This window comes from Phascolarctos cinereus, unplaced genomic scaffold (genome assembly GCF_003287225.1).
Source record: "Phascolarctos cinereus isolate Bilbo 61053 unplaced genomic scaffold, phaCin_HiC Scaffold_2;HRSCAF=192, whole genome shotgun sequence".
NCBI classification, from domain to species: Eukaryota; Metazoa; Chordata; class Mammalia; order Diprotodontia; family Phascolarctidae; genus Phascolarctos; species Phascolarctos cinereus.
This window is the reverse complement of record NW_027555625.1, coordinates 331,840,939-331,865,244: the sequence shown is the minus strand read 5'-3', so window position 1 is coordinate 331,865,244 and position 24,306 is coordinate 331,840,939. Positions and strand designations below refer to the sequence as shown.

General features: G+C 40.7%; 1 protein-coding gene and 1 long non-coding RNA gene across 4 annotated transcripts in view; one reads left to right on the top strand and one right to left on the bottom strand.

Moving 5' to 3' along the window:
* The first annotated feature begins 20,139 nt into the window (after positions 1–20,139).
* The window catches only part of ZNF346 (zinc finger protein 346), a 43,854-nt gene continuing 39,687 nt past the window's right edge, over positions 20,140–24,306 (top strand). For 2 of the 3 annotated variants that reach the window (XM_020998788.2, XM_078150301.1), the window contains exons 1-2: positions 20,440–20,524; positions 20,842–21,402. In XM_020998788.2, coding sequence (XP_020854447.1) covers positions 21,279–21,402 — 124 coding nt within the window. In that variant the 5' untranslated portion in view covers positions 20,440–20,524; positions 20,842–21,278. Of the gene's footprint in view, positions 20,525–20,841; positions 21,403–24,306 lie in introns of all 3 variants that reach the window. The other variant, XM_020998787.2, reaches the window with a different exon arrangement.
* Positions 20,518–21,304, bottom strand: LOC110216799 (uncharacterized). Its single transcript, XR_002326872.2, has 4 exons — positions 21,235–21,304; positions 21,008–21,110; positions 20,745–20,870; positions 20,518–20,604 (listed from the first exon to the last, which is right to left on the bottom strand). It is a non-coding gene; the product is annotated as an uncharacterized LOC110216799 (long non-coding RNA).

The following is a 24,306-nucleotide window of genomic DNA, read 5'->3' as shown; positions in this document are numbered from 1 at the left end:
TTATAGAGGTGAGAGGTCCACAGGTGTTACACATTGCACATGTTTTCAGACTTTTTCAATGTATTGATTAGTTATGTCAATTTTTTTCTCTCTAAAAAAATACTATTTGTTACATGGAATAGCTCTATTGGAGAGGGAGAGGAAAGATGTTTGGGATATCTATAATGATGTAAGAAACAGAAGACAAAAATAAAAATTCATTTTGTATCCCAAAGAGATCAAACAAATGGGGAAAAGGACTCACATGTACAAAAATATTCATAGCAGCTTTTTGTGGTGGCAAAGAATTGGAAATTGAGGGGATGCCCGTCAATTGGGGAATGGCTGAACAAGTTGTGGTATATGAATGTAATGGAATACTCCTGTGCCATAAGAAATGATGAACAGGCTGACTTCAGAAAAACCTGGAAAGACTTGTATGGTGATGTTGACTGAAGTGAGCAGAACCAAGTACACAGTAACAGCCATGTTGTGCTATGACTAATATTGATAAACTTAACCCTTCCCAGCAATACAAGGATCTAAGACATCTCCAAAGGCCTCGTGATGGAAAATGCCATCCACATCCAAAGAAAGAACTATGGAATTTGAATGCAGATTGAAGCATACTCTTTGCTTTTTTTTCCCCCTCTTCTGTTGAGTTTTTTTCCTCTTTCTGGTGGTTCCTCCTATTGGTTCCAATTTTTACTTACAACATCACTAATGTGAAAATGTTTAATAGGAATGTATATATATATAGCTTATATCAGATTGTACGCCGTTTTGGGGAAGGTGGTGGGGAGGAAGGGGGAGAAAAATTTTAAACTCTAAAGCATATGGCAGTGATTGTTGATAAATCAAAATAAATTTTTAAAAAAATTTTTTAATTTATTTTGTAAAAAATGTTTAATGGAAGAGAAAGAATTCCATTCTATTTTAGGTTCTCATATGTTCTTATCTAACTGGTCTCTGTTTCCAGTCTCTTACCTCTTCCCTACATCCTTCACATAGTTGCCCAACTAATCTTCCCAACACACTCCCCATTCTCTACCAAATAAAGCAGTTATTCATTCAACTAGTATTATGTACCCATTATAAGCAGCAGCAGCTAGGTGGTACAGTGGATGGAGTACCTGGCTGGAAGTCAGAAAGACTCCTCTTCCTGAGTTTAAATCTAGCCTCAGATATTTACTAGCTGTGTGAACCTGGGCAAGTCACTTAACTTTGTTTGCCTTAGTTTTCTCATCTTTAAAATGAGCTGGAGATGGAAATAGCAAACCACTCTAATATCTTTGCCAAGAAAATCCCAAAAGGGGTTATGAAGAGTCAGACACCACACAACCAAAACAGCTAAACCATAAATGAGAAGCACTATACCACCAAAAAAAAAAAAAAGCTCAATGGATTTGAAGCCAAAAGAGCAGGGTTCAAATCTCAACTCTGCTATTTAGCTGCATGACCTTGGGCAAGTCACATAACCTCTCAATGTCCTCCTTTGTAAAATGAGGGAGTTGGACTACATAAGGTCCCTCTTAGCTCTAAATCTACAGTCCGATGAGCCAGTTACAGTATTTGAGATTTGATGACAAAGCAGGAACTATTGTCTTTCCCTTCAAGAAGACTGCATTCTATTGAGGCACAGTGGATAAAACACTGGCCCTGGAGTCAGGAGAACCTGAGTTCAAATCTGGCCTCAAACACTTGACACTTACTAGCTGTGTGACCTTGGGCAAGTCACTTAACCCCATTGCCTAGCCAAAAAAACAAAAACAAAAAACCTCACTACTCTGAATAAAAAAGTCTTGTGGACAAATTCTTTCAAGGCAGACTCCCTGTACCCTTGCATTTTGGGGTTCCCAGCACCTCAAACCACAATAGGCCTACACTTTAGGAATATCAGTTGTAGAACCTGAATTAAGAGGGTTGAGAGACAAGAGGCAGTGAGACCAATTAGGAGGCTACTTCACTGGTCCAGGCATAGATGAGAAAGACCTCAACTAGGGCTGCAGCTGTGCAAGTGGAGAGTGATACAAGAGATGTACTGGAAGCAGAAGTCTCCTCCTCTATCAAAGGAGAAAGCTGCACTACAGATGGCCTCTAGGGTCCCTTCCAGCTCTTCATCTAGGATTCCATGATCTTAAAACATGGCATGACTGATCAATCCTTACAGAAAGTGGGGTGGGAGTGAGGGAGAGTGGAGAGTTGAGGATGATAGCAGGTTGTGAACTTGGTGACCACCCAGCACGGTGATACCCTCAGACAGAACTAGGAAAGTTGTGGAGGAGAGAATTAGGGGAAGAACACACAGTTCCATTTTGTACCATATGATCATATCTCTAGTTTAAGTAGCAGTGGGACACCAGTTAACAATATTTATCATTATTGAAAAGTAGACGTATCCAACATGCAATTGGTGACGAAGGACTGGAACACAGAAGAGAGATAAAGGCTAGATATATACATTCAGAAGTCATCTGCATGGAAACAACAATTGAACTAATAATTGAATGCAATCACTGAACCCATGGCAGTTTATATGATCATCAAAAGAGAGACTATAGAGAAAAAAAAAAGGCAGCCCAGAATGAAGCCCTGGGTTACACTCACAAGTAAGGAGGTAGGCGAAGGATGATGATATAGCAATGAAGACTAAGAAGAGGTGGTCAGACAAGAAGGAAGAGGACCTAAAAGAAGCAATGTCATGAAAACACAGAGAAGAGAAAATACCCAGGAGAGAGGCCATGGTCAATGAGTCAAATCCTGCAGAGAGGTCAAAAAGGATGAAGACAGAGAAAAGGTCATTGGATTTATCAATTAAAATATCATTAAGAGTACTGATGATTTTAAAAAGTAAGAGGATAAAAATCAATACAAAAGAAAAACGGAAGATTCCCAAATGAGTGCCATATGCCTTAGGACACAAAGATATTGAGATCATTTTGCAAGATGTTATGACGCTTTGAGGAGTACAGACTAAGACATAGGAAGAAAAAGACAAAACCTGGCCTATTTTTATTAAGTTACCTGACCCTTCTAAAAATTCCTTGTAATATATAAGCTTCAGGAAGTACTTGGAAACTGATTAGCAGGCCTCTCTCCCAGAGGGTAATAATATGCTGCAATGGGTTAAAAGTGAGGGAGTATCTGGAGAAAAGTAATCAGAATTATAGGTAGTCAATAGTCAACCATCCATAAGCTAAGGAGGTCAGGACATAACTATCAGGACTATTCAATCTGTGATCAGACTTAACTATGATGTACTAAGAAAAATGGGAGAAGTGGTTACTTTGTATAGCCAGACAAAATTCACCAATAATAATATATATGTGTTTTGTATGCAACTATAGTTATATGAACTGTTTCCTTACTGTGACTGCAGTATTGATATGCATGCTTACATGCAATGTTTTATCTAGACTACTGATTTTCAAGTCTCTGAAATATACTATTGAGATACATATATATACATACATACATATATATACATATATACACATATATACATACATATACATATATACACATATATACATATACATATATATATATACACACATATACATATATATATATGTCTTCAATTGTAGGACACATAATACAGTATATAGTGAATGCCATGCAAAAGGTATATTATACCTTGTACTGAACCTGGGTAACTATAGACTATGAGAAGTAAGGCTGCATCTTGTTCAGACTACAGTGTATCTTGTAAAGGGCGATACCCATTCAGACATGAGGATCATTTTGTACACTGCAAAGAATGTGAAATTTTTAGTAGCTAAGGAAAGGCCAGGAAAGCAACTAAACAGTCATCTTAAACAACGACTTAAACTGTTTCTAGATTTTTCCCCCCAACCACTCATTTGCATGAATCAACAGGAGAGACTTAGAATTTTTATAAGTGGGGAACTTTAAACCCCTGTGCTATTTGGCGATTATTGGACAGTTATTGTCTAGTTATGGCTTAACCTGCAGAGATGAAGATTTAGGAAACGTACTGTATAATTACCTTAAGTTAGGGTGAGATGTCATCATGAGTGAATAAATACCAGAAAAAATGGCAGAAATGAAGTCACTTAAACCCCATTTGCCTCACTTTCCTTATATATAAAATGAGCCAGAGAAGGAAATGGCAAAGCACTCCAGTATCTTTGCTAAGAAAACACCAAATAGGGTCACAAAGAGTCAGACAGGATTGAAAAATGTCTGAATAACAAAAAACCCACTCCAATTGCTTTGATGCGTTGGGGTGACAATAAGGACCAGGTGATGGGACCTGGGCTCCTAAAAGGAAAAAACCATATCTTTGAAAGCAACCCAGTCCCTGAATTTTCCAATACATTGCAGCAGCCAAGATCACTGGCATCTTTACCCAAGGCATCTGGCCCATCCTAGCCCATCTTGATTACTTAAGTAGCTTACCTGATACTCCTTAAGCCTATCTAGACCCTTTCTCTGTAGCCCCTGGACCACTCCAAGCTATTTACTCTCATCCAGATCTTCTCTCAGTCTTTTCTTGTATGTAAGTATCAGTCTCATCCTCATCAAATTGCATTCTACCAGCTCCTATTGTCAAAGCAATAGCAGATTTACCAGGAATTTAGCCCGCTTCTATTGGTGTTACAATAAACTTTGCCACCTTCCCTGAAAGAAGGCTTGAGTGGTCAAATTCTTTCAAGGCAGATTCATCCTGTACCCTTGCATTCTAGGGTTCCCAGCACCCCAAACCACAACACTTTTCTTATTTCCTGAGCTTGCCTTTAATTGACCAAGATGAGGCCTTAACCAGGATTTTTCTTTTAACGACTCCTAGAGCAGACAGGATTCAAGAGCATTAAGTAGAAGCCTTGGCATGCAGAATGGTCATCTCTTCCTCAGGTTCTGGGGAAAAGGACAAGAGAATGATGGATGACTTTGAGATATAAATTTGGTGAAAAGAGGAAGCTCAGCTTCAATTTCTCAGTCAAATAATGGGGTGAGTCCCTCTACTGAGAGGTAGAGGGAAGAGTGAATCTAGCATTAGAAAAGAAAGTCTGGAATAGATGCAGTAGGGGGTACAAAAGGGAATCAATCAAGGAAGAGTAAAAAAGGTTACTGTGCAGAGGTGAAGACTCAGGTGAAATTTAATAAAATACAAACCCTTAATCTTGACATTCAAGGCTCCACCAAGGTACCTTTCCGACCATATTTTACCCATTCTCTTTCAGATTCCCCACCTGCTAACCAAATTGGACTACTCTCTATTTCCAGTTCTCCCATCTCCAAAACGTTTATGCCTAGTTTAGTCCCTATACTTATGTGGGGGGACCTTATCCTTCTAATTGCTCTGATTTCCACTTGAATCTGCATACTCTGGGAAACAGAAATTGGGAGCTAAGAGGAAGTGACCAGCACTCCAAAAATGCAAGAAATGTCAGTCACACTGGGTAGAAGTCTTAAACAGAATTGTTTTGCAACACTTCTAAGGTGGAGGACAGGGGGCAACTCCGGGTGGGCTTGCAGGGTTGACATTTCCTTAGCAGTGCCCCACCCCCTAGAGTTTATTGTTGCGTCTTTTTAATTTCTCAGAGTAAAGGTATTCTAAACTACAATGGGAATGTGTTTTCCTTTTGGGTCACACAAAATGGAAGAGATAAGAATCTTAATGGGAAATAGTCAATATTGCTATATTTTTGGAGATTTTCATGGAGTTCTTGATGGAAGACAACCAACAAATTTTGTGATAAATATATGGACTATTTCATGCAAATGATTTTTTAAAAAATATTTTAAAGCCTAGACTGAGCCTAGAGGAGCCTGAGCCATGGTGCAGAAGAGGGAGATACTTGCTATATTAGGGCAACTTTCTAAACCATACGCTCTACAATATTGGTCCTTTAAGGATATGGAACCAATTCACCCAATTTTACAGATGGTTTGCACTCTACTACCACACAATCTAGTACCATTTAATTTCATTAGAATAATGAACTTGCATTTGTATACTATTTCAAGATTTACAAAGGAATGACCTCTTTGCTTTGAGTCAGTAAAGCATTATTATCATTCTTTTACAGATGGGGAAACTAGCCTGGAATCCAATGGCCAGTAAATGGCAGAGATAAAATTTATACTCTGCTCTTCCTAAGTCCAAAGACCAACCCAGCTCATTCCATTCCACTACATTTCCTTCCAGAAAAGTTGTTTCTCTGCTCCCTGCCTCAGTTTCCCCAATCTGTCTAAAGAAGCCCTTCTCTTCCTTCAACATCCAACTCAGGTGCTACTTCTACCATAAAGTATTCCTTGATCCCAACCACCACCAGCCATTTGAAAATGATCTCTCAGCTGTGTGACCCTGGGCAAGTCACTTAACCCCAATTGCCTCACCAAAAAAAAAAGAAAGAAAGAAAGAAAGAAAGAAAGAAAGAAAGAAAAAGAAAATGATCTCTCCCTTATTCAAGGGTTCATAGCACTTTGCTTTTCTCTCTCCTTTTGAATTTATTTTATTAATCAATAAGCATTTGTTACATAGTTGGCATGGTTATCTATATACGTGACATTTCCTCACTATTGGATTGTAGTAGCAGAATCTGCAATTGTGTCTTTTATCCTCAGCACCTAGCACAATGCCTTATACTTAGTAGACATCCCATATATGTTTCTTGAATTGAATGCTTTATGGGCAAGGAAGTATTTGACTGGAAGTACTGATAGAAGTTCAATAGGCAAAGGTAGGAAGGAGAGAATTTCAAGAAAAATTACTTTTTACTAACACAGAGATAGAAAAGCACATGATCTAGGAAGGGTGAATACTACAATTTCAAGATGAGTTTGGGAAGGCCAGTACCAGTGATTCCCAGAATTTCAGCTCCTCCAAGGAGAAGGGCACTGCTCAGGAAAAGTATCAACACTTCAAAGCTCTAGGGATAATTTCAAATTAATCAAACTAACAAAAGACCCATTTATTAGCCAGAATTCTAATTACTGATTTACCATGAGTGATCATACCCTTTGCCTGTCTGATTAGAAAGTGGGGCAACTCCACACCTCTATTTAAGGATAGGGCTCAGGCTGGACAGGCTTCTCTGACCGGACTTCACCATTCTGGGTAGGGCAGGGTACCTCCTCCCCCAGACTAGCTAATTTTTCACCTTCCTTTAGTATGTTGTCTTCCCCTATTTGATGGTAAGCTCTTTGAGGGCAGGGACTACCTTTCTTTTTTTTTTTTATTAGTAGCCCCAGAATTTAAGATAGTGACTGACACATAGAAGGAGCTTAATAAATGTTTATTAGTTATTGATAAACCTTGCTGTCTATAAATGTCCTATTCCACCATCTCATCATGGCCTGGAAATGATCCTTTACTCCCCCAAAAGGCTATGATGCCAGCCCAGCACAAGTCTTGGCAGAACCTATCAAACCCAAAAGACTTCAAGTACAGGCCAGGACATCAGAGGACTGCACATCAGAGTCTACAAGTCATTAGGTTAAGGTCAGAGAGGCTGATAACTCGAAAAGACACAAATGAAGGAATTTTTTCAGCTACAATAACTCATAAAACCTTCTATTAAGGTGCAGAGATGTTGTGATCTATGCCCATAGCTGTGAAATCACTATACATCTTTGAAATACATAATGTCTCTGCATAAGGCACTCTCCAAGTATTTCTTTCTACCAAGATGAAAATGGAGGGAAAGTTTCTTGGTGGATTTTCCATCATTTTTCGTGACCCTGTATTCCTTTAGTACGTGTAATTCCTGTTGTGGAAATGCCTTCAATCAATTTATCTACACCTTTTAAGTCTTAGAGGGTTATCTGGGACACTAAGAGGTTAAGTGACCTGTCCATGGTCACACGACAAGTATTTCAAAGGAAACACTTGAACCCAGGTCTTCCTGATTCCAAAGCCTGCCCTATATCCACTATGCCATGCTTCCTCCATTTCCATCAATCTCAGATAGCTTAATGAATTGCCTTCTCCACTCAAAAGCTAAGGAATTACAATACCCTCTATCCTAGAGTATAAGACAAGTTCTTGATTCTTCACACTTTTCTAACACTCTAAGTCAACAAAAGTAGCTGGCATTAATATTCCACATGTGTTATGATTAACCAGATTATAGTTTTGTCTATGCTAGTTTTACATTATGGAGTGATATCTTTCTGATTTAAATGGGGTAACTTGGGCTTCTTAATCAGCCTGGGGAAATAGGCTGGTTTTATCCACCACCTTTACAAAAATCATTTCAGATGGCTAGAGATGGATTATGTCCTAGGAAGATGTCCACATTGTCTATTTTTATCCTTTATGTTGATTCTTCTTAATTTCTATTTCAGAAGGTCCATTTTATGACTCTGTTTCCAAATGTTAGAGGTGGCTTCTGTTTAATAGTGGAAAGCCTTAATGTACTGTAGCACTGCCTTATTAGGGCATGCTTAGGACTCAATTTCCCAAAGTGAAAAAGATAAAGCCTTTTATATTGACCAATTGACAATGTAATAAGTAGGAGATTCTGAAATCCTTCCTTCTACCACTGTGGCTGCTTTCTATCCTTTAGTAAGGGCTTTCCCCTGGGAGCACTTGTCTTCCACAGCAGTAATGCGCAGTGGAATGCTTGTTAGAAGATGGCCCCCAAGTGCCCATTTATCAAGTACAGGGAAGAAACTGAAGATAGCAAATGCATGTTATTTCTAGTAGTGTCAGTCCCCAACAGCATCCTGGGTCTTGGCATTGCCTAGCATATCATATATAAGGTAGGTCAAAAAATGGGTAAGAATTAAGACTATTAAAATGAATATCCAGCATGGTAGCCAGGAATCATACAATTAAAACACAAGGGACTACTTTTTTGAATACATTTCTTAGAGGAGAACTGAAAACTATTTTGAGCATCTAATTGGACTCAGAGGATATTATTTTCTAAATCCATTGCACAGTGATTTCAGCATTCCATCTTCCTGCAGTGCAAGAAAAATGCCCTTTGTGAGGTCTGTGCCTGTAACAAAAAATATCTTTTATCTTCTTGTATTTCTAGCTGAGTAATTCTAAGTGTACAGGAGTGGGTTCCCAGTACTTACATGAATTTATGTGTTCATCAGTATGGGCATTCTCTCCACTTCTACAGAGCACAAGTCCTCTGAGCCTTGTCATTCTGTGTAATTCACATTGATGTTTTTCTGTAAATTATCTATAGAGGATCCACCCAACATACTGGAGACCTTACCTCTCTTTTTTTTCCCCACTTTTAAAAATTTATTTTGCTTTATCAACAATCACTTCCATAAGCTTTTGAGTATTAAGTTTTTCTCCCCCTCCCTCCCTACCTCCCTCCCCAAGATGGCAGGCAATCTGATATAGGCTATACACATAAATTCCTACTAAACATATTTTCACATTAGTGATGTTCTAAGTAAGAATTTTTTTTGCTTTTTTTTTTTGGCTAGGCAATGGGGTTAAGTGACTTGCCCAGGGTCACATAGCTAATAAGTGTCATGTGTCTGAGGCCGGATTTGAACTCAAGTCCTCCTGAATCCAGAGCCGGTACTCTCTCCACTACACCACCTAGCTGCCCCTAAGTAAGAATTAGAACCGATAAAAGGAACCATCAGAAAGAGGAAACAAAACACAACAGAAGAAAAAAATAGCAAGTAGTGTGCTTCAATCTGCATCCAAACTCCATAGTTCTTTCTCTGGATGTGGATAGCATTTTCCATCATTCCTTTGGACATGTCTTAGATCCTTATATTGTTGAGAAAGGTTAAGTCTATCAATATTAGTCATCACACAGCATGGCTGTTACTGTTTATAACATTCTCCTGGTTCTGCTCACTTCACTCAGCATCAGACCATACAAGTTTTTCCAGGTTTTTCTGAAGTCTGCCTGCTCATCATTTCTTATAGCACAGTAGTATTCTATTACATTCGTATACCACGACTTTTTCAGTCATTCCCCAATTGATGGGCATCCTCTCAATTTCCAATTCTTTGCCACCACAACCTCTAACTCCAGCTCCTCATTTACACAGTCAATTTGTTGATTGCTGGGCAAAGTTCACACATTTACATGCTAGCCTAGTTAAGGCAGCAAGGCATCCTGAGAAAAGTGACAGGAGGCAACATAGGCCAAGCAGTCACATCACTGCTGCTACCTTCCCCTCAACCCTTTCCTCCTTCATAGCCATTGCAACTAAAACCCCAAAAAGAACATTCTTGCCCCCAAAGTCTTTTATAGACAAATGGTTCAACATGACAAATATATATAGTTTAGGAATAATAACATTAAAGAAAAAAGATTATCTGCTTTACAACTGCACCCTAAGGACCACAGGCCTTTCCATCTGACTTGCTGCTGAAACTTCCTTCCTTTAGTCATTATCTCCCTGATGTCATGATCCTCTTCAAGAACAAAGCACAAACTACAACACAACCTATTAAAACATAAGCACCTCAAGAGCAGGGACTGTCTTACTATTTGTATCTCTAGCAGTTAGTACAGGGGTTTGCACATAGTAAGTGACCAATAAATTTTTTTTTCATTCATTCATTCTTTCACTTAGAATATCAACAGTTAAACTGATTTTGTAGACTAAGAATTCTCAACAACTGTACATCTTTTTCTACCTCTCTGTCACCATCACTATGGAAACAGAAGGAAGCTGCTTAGGACCAAAGACCATTTTGTATCTTTATGTTTCATGAATCTCCAGGCCAAAAAATTAATCACTTCTGATGATAAGCATCACTACACTTAACTAGTAGATTCACTGGGCCTCAGGACTCAGAAACCCTTCACACAAGGTAGTATTCTAGCAACATTTGCAATCCAACGGGATAGTTTTCAAGAATCTAAGGTAATCTTCACATCACAATGAGGCATCAGAAGAGGTCTTCTGTGGAAGAGATCCTTAATATAATTCTATAAAAGAATCCAGACTTGCATATCCATTTGCTATGAGAGATACTTTATTGTAATGATTAGCCTTTTTCACTAGGTCAGAATTAGGGGTTTGAGTTGACCTAGTCAGCACAAAAATCTTCGTCCTTTACATTCTTGCCAAATTAATCTTCCTTAGGCACAAATCTAATGTCATTCTTCTGCTTAAAAATGTTCAATGGTTCCCTCTTGACTACTAAATAAAGTACAAATTCCCATCTAGCATTTATGACTCTCCATAATCTAATACCACCCTACCTTTCAAGCCTTATCCCAGATCGTTCCCTTATACGTAGTCTATCCTCCACTACACTGTTCTCAGATTTTAATATATCCTATACTTTTCTCACTTCCACTCCTTTGCTCACACTGTTCCCTAAATGAGGAATGTCTTCCTCATTGCTAACTTGTTCAGTCATGTATGACTTCTTGTGACCCCCCCCCCCCCGCCATGGGGTTTTCTTGGCAAAGGTACTGGAGTGGTTTGCCATTTCCTTTTCCAGTAGGTTAGGCAAAAAGAGGTTAAGTGACTTGCTCAGGGCCACACAGCTAGTGAATGTCTGAGGCCGGAACTGAATTCAGGTCTTCCTGACTCCAAGCCCAACATTCTATCCAACTGAGCTATCTAGCTTCCTCTTGTCTGCTGACTACCCACACTCTTTAAATGCTACCTCCTTCAGGATCCCCATTCCATGACATTCCAACTCCACGCCCCTGACCTCACATTGTGCTTTGTGTAACAACTCTGATATGTTTGCTATGCAATACTTAACTGTACTTATATCATGCCCCTATTAAGTTATAATTTCCATAAGAGCAGCAACCACATCTAAAACTTGGTCTATTCACAAAGGAAAAATGTCTTCTTCAGAACAGACAAAAAATATTTCTTGAATGAAAGATTTGTGTCCTAGAAGCTGAGAGCTTCGTTTTACCTATAATTTACTACTAATACCTAGATCCATATAAGAGAAGTTCTGGAAAATTCAATTCAATTCAAACATTTGCCAAAGTCATGTTTCTATAGAGCATGTTGGTACTGGGCAAGAGTCAGGGAAATTGGGAGAATGATACACAGAGCTGAATAAGATACCATTCATGTCTCCAGAGGTTCACAGGGTAGTCAATCTAGTCCTATATACAAGGAATATGAGAGATTGCCAAGTCTTAATTTAAATTCTACCTCTAAAAGATCTCTGGAATACCCATTTCCTTTCCACTCTGATGTTTATGCCCTTAATACCTCTTCCTGGACCACTATAATAGCCTCCAAAATGCAAAGGTCTTATGATGTTACTCCTCTAATTTGGAAATATGCCCTAAAAGTCACTAAACTATGCATACCCTTTTATTCAAGATGTCCACTACTGGCCCTATGCCCAAAAAAGATCCAAGAGGGAAAGAAACCATATGCATAAAAATATTTATAGCAGCTTTTTTTGGGTGGTAAAGAACTGGAAACTAAAGGAGTGTCCCTTGTTTAGGGCATGGCTGAACAAGCTATGGCATATGAATGTGATGAAACGCTGTCGTGCTGTAAGAAATAATGCTTTTGTTGAAGTGAAAGTGAAAAGAGCAGAACAATGTATAAACTAACAACAACACTGTAAAGATAACTTTGTAAGACTTAAGAACTCTGATCAACACAATGACCAACCATGATCTGTGACCCCCTGGACCTATACTAAAGGGCAACAGTGGGTCAGGGGCATGAGCAGCTGACTCTCTCTGTTGCCAGAGCTCATTCTCCCCTGAATTTGTTGTTGCCTCTCTTCTCTTAGTGAAAGGAACAGCATTCCTTGAATCTATATTTTCTTTCAAGGGACTGCCTCTTCCGGTACAACTGAAGAGTATCGAGTCAACAAACATTTATTAAGCACCTACAATGTGTCACACATGTTGCTAAGTGCCGGAGATACACAGAAAGACAAAAACAATACTCGCTCCCCATCTGATGAGGGAGACAACAAACAACTAGGTATAAATAGGAGCAGTTAAGTGACCCAGTGGATAGAATGCCAGGCCTACACTCCGGAAGACTCATCTTCGTGGGTTTAAATCAGGTCTTAGACACTTACTAGCTGTGTAACCCTAAGCAGGTCACTTAATCCTGTTTGCCTCAGTTTCCTCATCTGTAAAATGCACTGGAGAAGGAAATGGCAAACCACTCTAGTATCTTTGCCAAGAAAATGAAGTCACAGAATCAAACACAACTGAAAAACAAATGAACACGTATAAATAAGATACATGCAGGATAAACTGGACATTGTCTTAGAGGGAAAGCACTAAGGTTAAGAAGGATTCAAAAAAGCTTCTAGATGGTAAGACTTTAGCTAAGACTTGAAGGAAGCCAAGAGGCAGAGATGAAGAAGAGAGGACAAGGGCATGGGGGACAGCTAGTAAAAGCTGGTAAAAGTGGGGAAATGGAGTATTTTACGTGAGAAAGCAAGGTAGCTAATGTCAGTGAATCAAAGAGTAAGGTATAAGAAGACTGGGAAAAAAAGAAGTCAGATTATGAAGGTCTTAGAAAGATAAAGGATTTTATATTTGATCCTGGAAGTAACAGGGAGCCACTAGTCAACTGAATAGGGGGAAATGACATGATCAGACTGCTTAGGAAGATCATATTGACAGCTCAGTGACAGATGGATTAGAATGGGAAAAGAGATTCCAAGTAGCAGGTTGTAGCCCAGGTGTAAGGTGATAAGGCTTAGACTAAGGTGGTGGCAGAAGAAGGAAGGGAACATTTAATCCCATCCCTGCTGGACACATTTTAACTGTGTCTTGAACTTACCCAAGATAACCAACTCCTGAACTGTGGATGGAATGTCTCCTACAGGTTGTCAAGTGGTTCCTGGTGCTAGATAATTTGGCTAATGGGAAAAGAGAAAAAAATCCTCCCTACTGTCCTCTGCTATAAACTGAGAGGTCACACACCAAAAACATGTTCACAACCTGGACCAGTGGTCTGGAACCTACAGCCTCAAGGCTACGTGTGGCCCTCTAGGTTCTCAAGTGTGGCCCTTTGACTGAATCCAAACTTTACAGAACAAATTCCCTTAATAAAAGGATTCTGTAAAACTTGGACTTGGTCAAAGGCCACAACCAAGGACCTACAGGCTACATGTGGCCTCCAGGCCAAAGATTCCCCAGTCCTGAATTGTGTCAAATGACTTTTAAGGTTGGCAGGTCTACCTATTTAAAGGCCTCCAGGGCAGTGGATGATTTTCAGGTAGCCAATTTTACCACTTTAATCAGAAAACATTTTCATACATCCTAAGGGGACAAAGGACATTTTAAAAAATTTATTTAAAACTAGTTTAACATATTAATATCTCATTATCTCTATTATCTGCATTTTTCTTTCTGTTATTAAATCAAATGAAGGGAGAAGAGAATCAACTCGTCAAAGCTCAGCAACTATCCCTTAGATCTTATTTTGGCACATCACATCAAAAGTAATAAGCGGTCATTCCCCAATTGATAAATGGTCAAAGGATATGAACAGGCAGTTTTCAGATGAAGAAATTAAAACTATCCTATAGTCATATAAAAAAATGCTCTAAATCACTATTGATTAGAGAAATGCAAATCAAACCAACTATGAGGTATTACTTCATACCTATCAGATTGGCTAACATGACAAACAAGGAAAATGACAAATGTTGGAGAAGATGTGGGAAAACTGAACACTAATGCATTGTTGGTGGAATTGGTGAACTGATCTATTCTGGAGAGCAATTTGGAACTATGCCCAAAGGGCTATAAACGTGCATACCCTTTGACCCAGCAATACCACTTCTAGGGCTGTATCCCAAAGAGGTCATAAAAATGGGAAAAGGACCCACATGTACAAAAATGTTTATAGTAGCTCCTTTTGTGGTGGGCAAGAATTGGAAATTGAGAGGATACCCATCACAATTGGGGAATGGCTGAGCAAGTTGTGGTATATGACTGTAATGGAATACTATTGTGCTATAAGAAACAATGAACAGGCTGACTTCAGAAAAACCTAGAAAGACTTATATGGTTTGATGCTGAGTGAAGTGAGCAGAACCAAGAGGACTTTGTACACAATAACAGCCACGTTATGCGATGACTAATATTGTTAAACTGAACCGTTCTCAGCATTACAAGGATTCTAAGACATCTCCAGAGACCTCAGGATGGAAAACGCTGTCCACATCCAAAGAAAGAACTATGGAAGTCGAATTGGTATCACTTATTTTTACCTTCTGTTGAGTTTTGTTTCATCTTTCTGATTGTTCCTCCTATTGGTTTTAATTTTTACTTACAACTTCACTAATGTGAAAATATGTTTAATAGGAATGTAAATGTAAAGCCTATATCAGATTGTGCACCATCTTGGTGAGGATGGTGGGGAGGAAGGGGGAGAAAAATTTTTAACTCAAAAGCATATGGAAGTGATTGTTGATAAATCAAAATAAATTAATAAAATTTTTTTTAAAAGAATTGGAAATTGAGGGGATGCCCATCAATTGGGGAATGGCTGAACAAGTTGTGGTATATGAATGTAATGGAATGTTATTGTTCCACAAGAAATGATGAACAGGCAGATTTCAGAAAAACCTGGAAAAATTACATGAATTGATGCTGAGTGAAGGGAGCAGAACCAAGAGAACATTGCAAAACCAAGAGAACATTGTACACAGTAACAGCAACATTGTGGGAGGATCAACTTTGACAGACTTAGCTCCTCTCAGCAACACAATAATCTAAGACAATTCCAAGGGACTCATGATGGAAAATGGTATCCACATCCAGAGAAAGAACTATGGAGTCTGAATGCAAACTGAACCATACTATACTATTTTTTCCTCTCTTTTTTCCCCTCTTTCTCATGTTTTTTCCCTTATGGTTCTGATTCTTCTTTTACAACATGACTAATGTGAAAACATGTTTAATATGATTGCACAAGTATAGCCTATATCAGATTGCATGCTGTGTTGGGGAGGGGGGAAAGGAAGGAGGAAGGAATTTTAGAACTCAAAATCTTATAAAGTGAATGCTGAAAACTAAAAATAAATTTTAAAAAAGAAAAACCTCAAAAAAAGCAATAAGTGGACTTGCATTCAAAATTCAAAAGGAATGAATGCAGTGGTACCCATAAAATGTAAAAAGCCCTAGAAGAAAACTGTTAGAACATTGGGAAAATTTTTAATGGAGAATCTATAGAAGAACAATGGACCAAAAACAAGTGTGTCAGAGAAGTCATAAGTAGATTATAATCTGTGGCAATGGAAGAAATATTGATGATATCACACAGTAGTTGAAAATTTGAAATATATACACATATACATACATACATATATAAGGCTCATGTGTAATTGAAAGAGCATCAATATAAAGATGGCAGAGTAGCAGGGAGAAGTACAGCTGAGCTTCATCCCCCACTGCCACACCCAACTCCTTCAAACATATCTTAAAAAAGCAATAGACCAAGTCCTGATTGGGAAATCCAAGAAAAGTCACAGTGAGTTATTTTCCCAGCCTAAATCAGCATGGGGAGACAGACAAAAAGGTCTATAGATACTGGAGACAGGACTTAGCCAGAAACGTCCATGAAGAACATTCTAGCACAAGGAGAGGTTGAGTGACAGGATAAGAAGAGGTACTATATCCAGAAGAAGAAAAAAAAGAGGGGGGGTGCCTAAACTTGACCAGGTAACAGGTATAGGAACAAACTATCAGTTTTATTGCTTACTACTCAATTCTAGATGACAGATCCAGGACAGACTGAAGACTGACCTTATGGGTAGTGTGAAGTCACAAGCCCCTAGGCTGGTACTCAACAAGGAACAAGTTCAGAAGCAAGCAGCAGTTATGTGGCCCTGACCCAAGGGGCTGAATGGGGTCTCAGTTTCAACTTTCAGCCTACTCTGAAACCTGCAGAGAATAACCAGCCCAAGAGGCTGGGCAGTTCTGTTATTCTGAACTAGTAGAGCTTTCCAACCGGTTGATAGTGGTCAAGTCCAGCAACTGACTACACGAACTTCTAGCCAGAGGTAAGCTGACACACCATTTCGCTCTAACCCAAACAGGGGTCAAGTTGCAAAGTCAAGAACTTGCAGAGCTCAGTCCAGGACAGCAATGATCAAACTTTGCCCTGAATCAGACCATGTTAGGAGTGCTGAAGTCTTGCAGGTCCCCATCCTGAACTATCCTTGAAAGCTTTAAATAACATATCAGTCCCCCAAGAATTGGGGACTAGCAGGACCAGTCTAGACATTGTTTCCAAAGCATACAGGACCCAGTCCTAACAAAGTCAGAAGAATGAACAAAAGAAGAATCCCACCACAAAGACTTATTATGATGATAGAGACTCTTAAAACACAAACCCAGGAGGAAAGAACTCCACAACATCTACAAGCAAAGCCGCAAGGAAAAACACAGTTTGGGCACAAGTTCAACTAGAATTCCTGGAAGAGCTGAAGCAAAAGTTTGGTTGGGTTTTTTTTAAGTTTAAAATGTTTTTAATAAATGAAATGAGAATGCTAGATGAATACATTGGAAAAGAAATGAAAGCTACAGAAGAAAGAATAGCTCTGCCCAAGAGATACAAAATCTTGCCCAAACAACAAATTCCCTAAAAATCAGAATGTTTTCATATTCTTATTTAGGTCAATGTCCAAAGACTGAGGGGAAAAAAGAGAGAAGAAAACATATGGTATCTCATAGTAAAAACAAGAGACTTGGAGAACAGATTAAAGAGAGAAATCTTGAGGAAATCTGACCTAGAAGCCATAAAAAAAAAAAGCCTAGACATCACATTTCAAGAAATCATAAAAGAAAACTGTCCAGGTCTCTAAGAAACAGAGGGCAAGGTAGAAACAGAAAGAATTGACTGGTCACCTCATTAAAGAAACCCCTAAATGAAAACTACCAGGAACACTGAAGCCAAAATCCAGAGTTTCCAGGTCAAAGAAAAAAAAATACTGTAAGCAGTCAGAATTTAAGTAACAGGGAGTCAGTCAGAATCACACAATTTAGAAGCCACCAATTTAATGGAGTGGAGAGCTTAGAAAATATTCTAGAAGGCAAAGAAGATAGGTTTATAACCAAGAATAACTTGCCAATCAAAATTGAGCATAATCCTACAAGAAAAAAATGGAAATAAGAAAATATAGGACATCCAAACATTCCTAATGAAAAGACCAGAGCTGCATAGAAAAATATGAAATGAAAACACAGAAGTCAAGAAAAATACAAAAAGGCAAATATAAGTGATCATAAGGAACTAAACAAGGATAAACTATTTATATTCTAATATAGGGTGATAATGAATCCCCTCAGAATCCTATCATCTTCATTTGAGGAAGTCTAATTAGAAAGAGGACCTGGAGTGGTTTGGTTATGTGTTGATGACTTTAAAAGAAGAATGGAAAGGGAGGAAAAGAGGAATACTCTTCGTGGTGTAATGGGGAAGGATGGAGAAAATTATCTAACATCACTGGGGTCCAAAAGTAGAAGTCTATACAAACAAGAAGGAAGAGGATGGAAGAGCAAGTAAAGTTTAAATTTCATTCTTATCTTAACTAGTCAAAGGACAGAAAAATGAATACACACACAGCAGGATCTAGAAATATGTTTCACTCAACAAGGAAACAACAAGCAAAGAGGAGAATAAGAGGAATAAAAAAGGAAAAATTAAATAAAGATTTAATCCTAAATGAAACAAACTCTTATGGATGTACAAAAACTATTTACAGCAGCTTTTTTCAATGACAAAGAATTGGAAACTGAGGAAGCGTCTACCAATTGGAGAATACTGAAAAAGTTACAGCATATAAATTTGATGGAATACTACTATACTGTAAGAGATGATGAAGGGGATAGTTTCAGAGGAACTTGGAAAGACTTGTATGAACTGATGCAAAGTGAAATGAGCAGAACTAGGAGAACAATTTCAACAAGGATAACCATTTTGTAAAGACAAACAATTCTGACTTAGGAACTACATCAGCACAATAATTAAACACAATTCCAGATGATTCATGATTAAAAATGCTACCCAGCTCCTCACAGAGAAATGAAAAACCCACAGAACAAATTTAGACTTTTTTTTTTTTGCAGGAGGTGGGGGTGGGGGTGGGGCGGGTGGGGTGTTGGGTTGGCCAATGTGAGAATTTGTTTTGCTTGACTATACACATCTGTAATAAAGGTTTTGTTTTTCTTTCTTTTGCTCTCTGTGGGGGAAGGAAGAGGGGACAGGGACAAGCATATTTTTGCTGTTTGAAAAAATAAAATTTAATTAAAAAAGAAAAACCATCAGAGCAAGTATAGGAGTGTAATGATATGACAATAAGTACCCACTTGCCTTTGAAAAGCTAGAGAATTTTCACATAGTTTAAGTTTACATGGCATTGCAGTTGAGGAGAAAGTGTTCCTATTACAGACTTGTGATGCTGATGCTCTTACTTTTGGGTAAATAGTATCTCAGATGTCCCCTGATCTTAGTCTGTCCTTGGAGAAGTAGTCAGCTTCAGATCTGTCCAGTATCAGGGTCACTTACTACAGTAGAGCAGTTACCTTTGGTTATTGCCACGGATTCCATGGTCTTCCAGGAGACTATGAAAACCGATTTTTTGGGGAGAGGGAGGGGAACTGGAAACTGGAAAATTGATTTTTTTTTCTAAACGAAATTCTTTACCCATTTATAGATACAGTTCATGCCATGCTCGTGGAATATCCTTGTTAGGGCAATTTCAGGACTGGACAGTGAGCTAAAACTCTCTCCTGGTAAGCTCCTCACCCAACAAGAGGTGGGAGTTCTCCCTAAGGGCCAAATTTACAAAGAGCAGCAACAGAATGAGATTTCATTTTTAGTTGGGTATAGCAAATCCTTTCAGCTTATGCATCCAGTAGTGTTTCCTAAAGAACTTTTTCTCTTACCTCTGTAACCCTCTACCTGGCATTGCATCTGTGTACACAGATCATCTTCCCAAACGTAAAGGAATGTGTTTGAGGAACCGTTTTTCATCTCTGTACACAAGCACAAAGACCCTTGCACACAGCAAACATTTAATTTTTTTTAATTGTAGGGGGAAGAGGCCAAGGTGGGGAGGGGAGGATGTAGCCCCAAGGCCACCCATAGCACTGAGCTTTTTCCCCGGGTTACCCTTGGGTGTGGCCTTAGCCAAGTGCCCCCCTCTCTCTAGGCCTATCTCCCCAATTGTATCGTGGCGGTTGGACTGGAAGGTTTCTGCTGGCCCCTCTGGCTCTTAAGATTTGATGATTCTCTGCCTCCCGTGCTAAAGGAGCTCCGTCCCTCTTCAGATTAGTTAAACTCTTCGAAAAACGATGATGTTCAATGCACCAGGGGCCAGCACGCCCTGTCGCCCGCACATCTCGCGAGATAAGCCTTTAGCGCCCGCCTGAAATCTCGCGGTTGCTGACGCCATAGAGGCGGGGGGAGGGGGGGAACCAACCACGGCCGTTGTTCTCGCGAGATCCGCGTCCCGAGCTGGAATTTGGGTCTCGAGACGGGGGCTAAAGCCGTTTCTGGCTGCGCTTAGCGGGGTCTTCAGAGAAGATGGCGGAGGTGTCCGGCAGCAACGGCGACACGGCGGAGCCCGTGGGGAAGGAGGCGGAGCCCGTGGGGAAGGAGGCGGGTGAGTGTCTGAGCGGGCTTGAGGCCGACGGAGGCGCTTTGTTTACAGTATCCCCTGGGGCCCATTCATTCTGCCCCCTCCTGGGGAGGGAAGTCGGGGTGGCTCCAGGAGACAGGCCCGCCCCCAGCCCCACCTGCACACCCTCCCTCCCCACTGAGCCCCATCTCCAGCCTCGCCTGGACGCCTTCCCCTGTGCCCAAGCCTCACTGCCTTGGCTTACCGTTAGCACCCGGCTGTCGAATCCTGATCCCACCGAGCTTGGCCCTTCCCAGGACTCTGACCCTGGCCTCACCTGGACCCCTTCTCCTCTCCCCTAGCCTTCCGTCCTGGACTGCCCCAGCCTCACCTGGAGATTAAAGCCCCGCATTGAGCCCACGCCTCACCGGTACAACCCCGGTCCCCGCAGCCTCACCTGGATGGCTTCTTATCTCACACCCCCCCCCCCGCCCCTTCCTAACCGCCCTCATTGGCCGCCAGCCTCACCTGGACGTCGTACCCCGCGCGCGTGCTTGCGCCTCCTTACCCCCTGAGCCCAAGCCTCACGGGTGCACTCTCGGTCCCCACTGAGCCTGGCCCCCAGCCTCACCTAAACATGACACCGGGGGAAGGGGTGGTGGCAGCCACTGAGTCTCACGTACAGCCTCATTTGGATGACTTCTCCCCACTCCTCCGACCCCCGTCCTAACTGCCTAGGTGGCCCCTAGCCTCACCTGGACATCTTACCCCGCAGTGAGAGGGCGGGGCGCGCGGGACCATGGAACCTCCCCGCCCCACCCCCAGCCTAACTGCTCTGATGGCCCCCCAGCTTCACCTGGACATCGTACTGGTGCGTGCGCGTGCACACCAACCTCCACCCTCCATGAGCCCGCGCCCTAACGGTACAGCCTCGATCCCCACTGAGCCTCACATCCACCTTCACCTGGACTGCTTCTCTCCTCCCCGCCCCCTCCAACTGCCCTGATTGGCCCCCAGCTTCACCTGGACAGTGACCCCCTGCAGCTTCCTCCTTACTGCCCAGTCTCTCCTGGACACCTTTCCCTGTTCCCAAACCTTGCTGTGTTTATTCATCATCAGCTACACCTGGATGTTGAAATCTCTGTACTGGCCAGACTTCACCCCCATGGATACCTTTTCTGGTTCCCAGCCCTTACTGTTTTGACTCACCAACAGCTGCACCTGGATATCAAACCCTGATCTCAATGATGGGGGGTGGGGGGAGAGGGTGGAGTACCTCCCTCCAGCCCCCTAGACATCTCCTCTCCCCTAACCTTACTTCTTGGACTCACCTGAACATCATACCACTTCCCCACCCCTGCCTATCCCCCTTGTTCTCCCACGAACCCCCACATCTAGCCTCACCTAGGCACAGCCCCTGCCCCCTCTCCTAAACATTGCATAAGGGCTTTCAGGCTCTTCCTGGTTTCTCTCCCTAGTATAATGGCCTTCTAAGGGTCCCCACTCCTACAATTATCATTCTTTTCCTCACAGCTTACCCTTGCTGAGGCCAACTCCAACCTTTACCCAGACCTGCCAGGCACCTGGACATTCCTTACAAGCTTCCTGTACATGTCCTCCTCTTCCCCCCTCTAATTATTGGATCAGTCTTACATCTAACAATACTGCCACTTTTCCCATTCTTGGAGTTAATATGTCATCCCTCTCCCCCACCCTGTTTTGTGAAAATCTAAACTTGCTTCTCTTCCTCTGTTCTCTCATATCTTCCCTGTATCAGTGCCTTGGATGGGCATCTTGACTCTCTTGTCTGCACCTTTCTACTTTTTCTTTTTCCAGGCTGTGCCCCCTCTAATAGCAGGGTATGAGAGTTCAGTCTAGAAGGATTAATAAGATAGACAAGTAATTATATAAGACAGGCTACATAAGGGTCATAAAGGGATTCTAACTGCTTTGTGAGTTCTCTCTCATGTCTTGAAGACTAGGGAATGGAAGGAGTTTCTTGGAGAAGGTTTGTAATCTGGGCTTTGAAGTATGGATAGGAATTTAATAGAATTTAGCTGGGGGAATGAATGGTTATAGTAGGTATACACTCCTTTAAGGTTTGTGGTTCATTTCCATGTTTGAAAAGATAAAAGGGAGTGCATTCTAGGTTGATGAAACAAAGGTGACAAGGTGGGAAGGTATGGGACTTATTCAGGAAATAAACAGTAGTTCGGTTTGGCTTTGGTACAAGTTAGGGGCAGTGGGGTTGGGGTGGGGAGCAGTGTGAGATAGGACTAGAGATAAATTACTGACAGATCAACAGGTTCTTAAATGGTAGGCTGAGACTTTTTTGGTCTTGATCCTTCTATAGAGGAGAGACATTGAGGAATTTTGAATGGGAAGAACTGTTTTTGAAGAATGGCTCTGGTAATAGTTAATAGGATAGACTGGAAAAGGGCAAAAGTATGATATCCTATGTGGAAATTTGCTTTGATGTACATCAATAATAATAGTTGTCATTTCTACAAGGCTTCTTAGTTTATATACAGAAGTTTACTCCCCGACCCTTTGCTCACAACAGCCACTTGAAATAGGCAGTGCAGCTATTCTCTTCATTGTCAGGGAGGAGAAGGTTAAGTGAAATTAATTGAATCAGTCAAGGTCATAAAACTAGTCAAGGGCAGAAATGGAGAGGGGGTGGTGGAACCAGTCTGTGGCTTTCTAGCTTAGTGCTTTCCCCCCCTATACCACAATTACCTTTGTGGGAAGTCCTGTGGACATCTATGGCTTGTTAGAAGATCAAGATGAAATTTAATAGGGATGAATGTAAAGTCTTAGACATGGATAACAGAAAATCAGTCTCATGAATGCAAGATAAAAGAGGGATGGCTAGACAGCAGCTTGTCCAAAAAGATCTAGGCACTTAGAGTAGACTATAAGCTCTCTCAGAGTTACCAGTGTGCTATGGCAGCCAAGAAAGCTAAGGCAATCTTAAACTACAACATTTTTTGACGTCCAAGAATTGGGAAGGTATCGTGTGCTGTACTCTGCCCTGCTGTGACCACATCTAGAATATTCTGGATGCCATATTTTAGGAAGAACATAGAGAGTACTCATGTGAGGGCAACCAGGATGGTAAAGGGCCTCCAGTCATCATATGGGGATTGGTTAAAGCAGGGGTGGGGAACTAGGAACATTTATCTTGGAGAAGAGAAAAAGGAAACATGATGTCTTCAAGAATTTGAGGGCTATTATATGGAAAAGGAGTTAAATTTACTCAGCTTGATCTGAGGGCAAGAAGTAGGAGCAATGGGTATAAACTTCGAAACGACAAATTTGAGCTTACTTGATATAAGGAAAAAGTTCCTAACCATCACACTCTACAAAAATGGAATCTGCTGCCTTAGTAACACTTGTGGAAGTCATTGGATGTTATAGTAGAGATTTTTTTTGGTAAGGTACAGTTTGGACTAGATGACCTTTGAAAATCTCTTTTAACTTTATGTAATGCTCTGTCAGTAGTTTGAGAGAGATAAAGAGAACCTAAACCAGGATAGGGACAGCAGGAATAAAGAAAGAAAAATGGATTCTGGGATTGTTGTAAAGGTAAAAACACCAGGACTGGTTACTGATGAATATGAAGAAGAGGGAGGAATCAGATGACCATGAGGTTTTGATTCTACATTATTGTTATCCCATATATGTTCTGTATATACTTATGTTTGTATACCTCCCCTGATAAGGCCAGAGCCAGTTTGACCTTACCTGGTTGTGTAACTTCTTAACAGTTGTGTTCAAATCAAATTTAAAAAGTTTGTTTTGTGACTGGACAAGACAAAGCACTT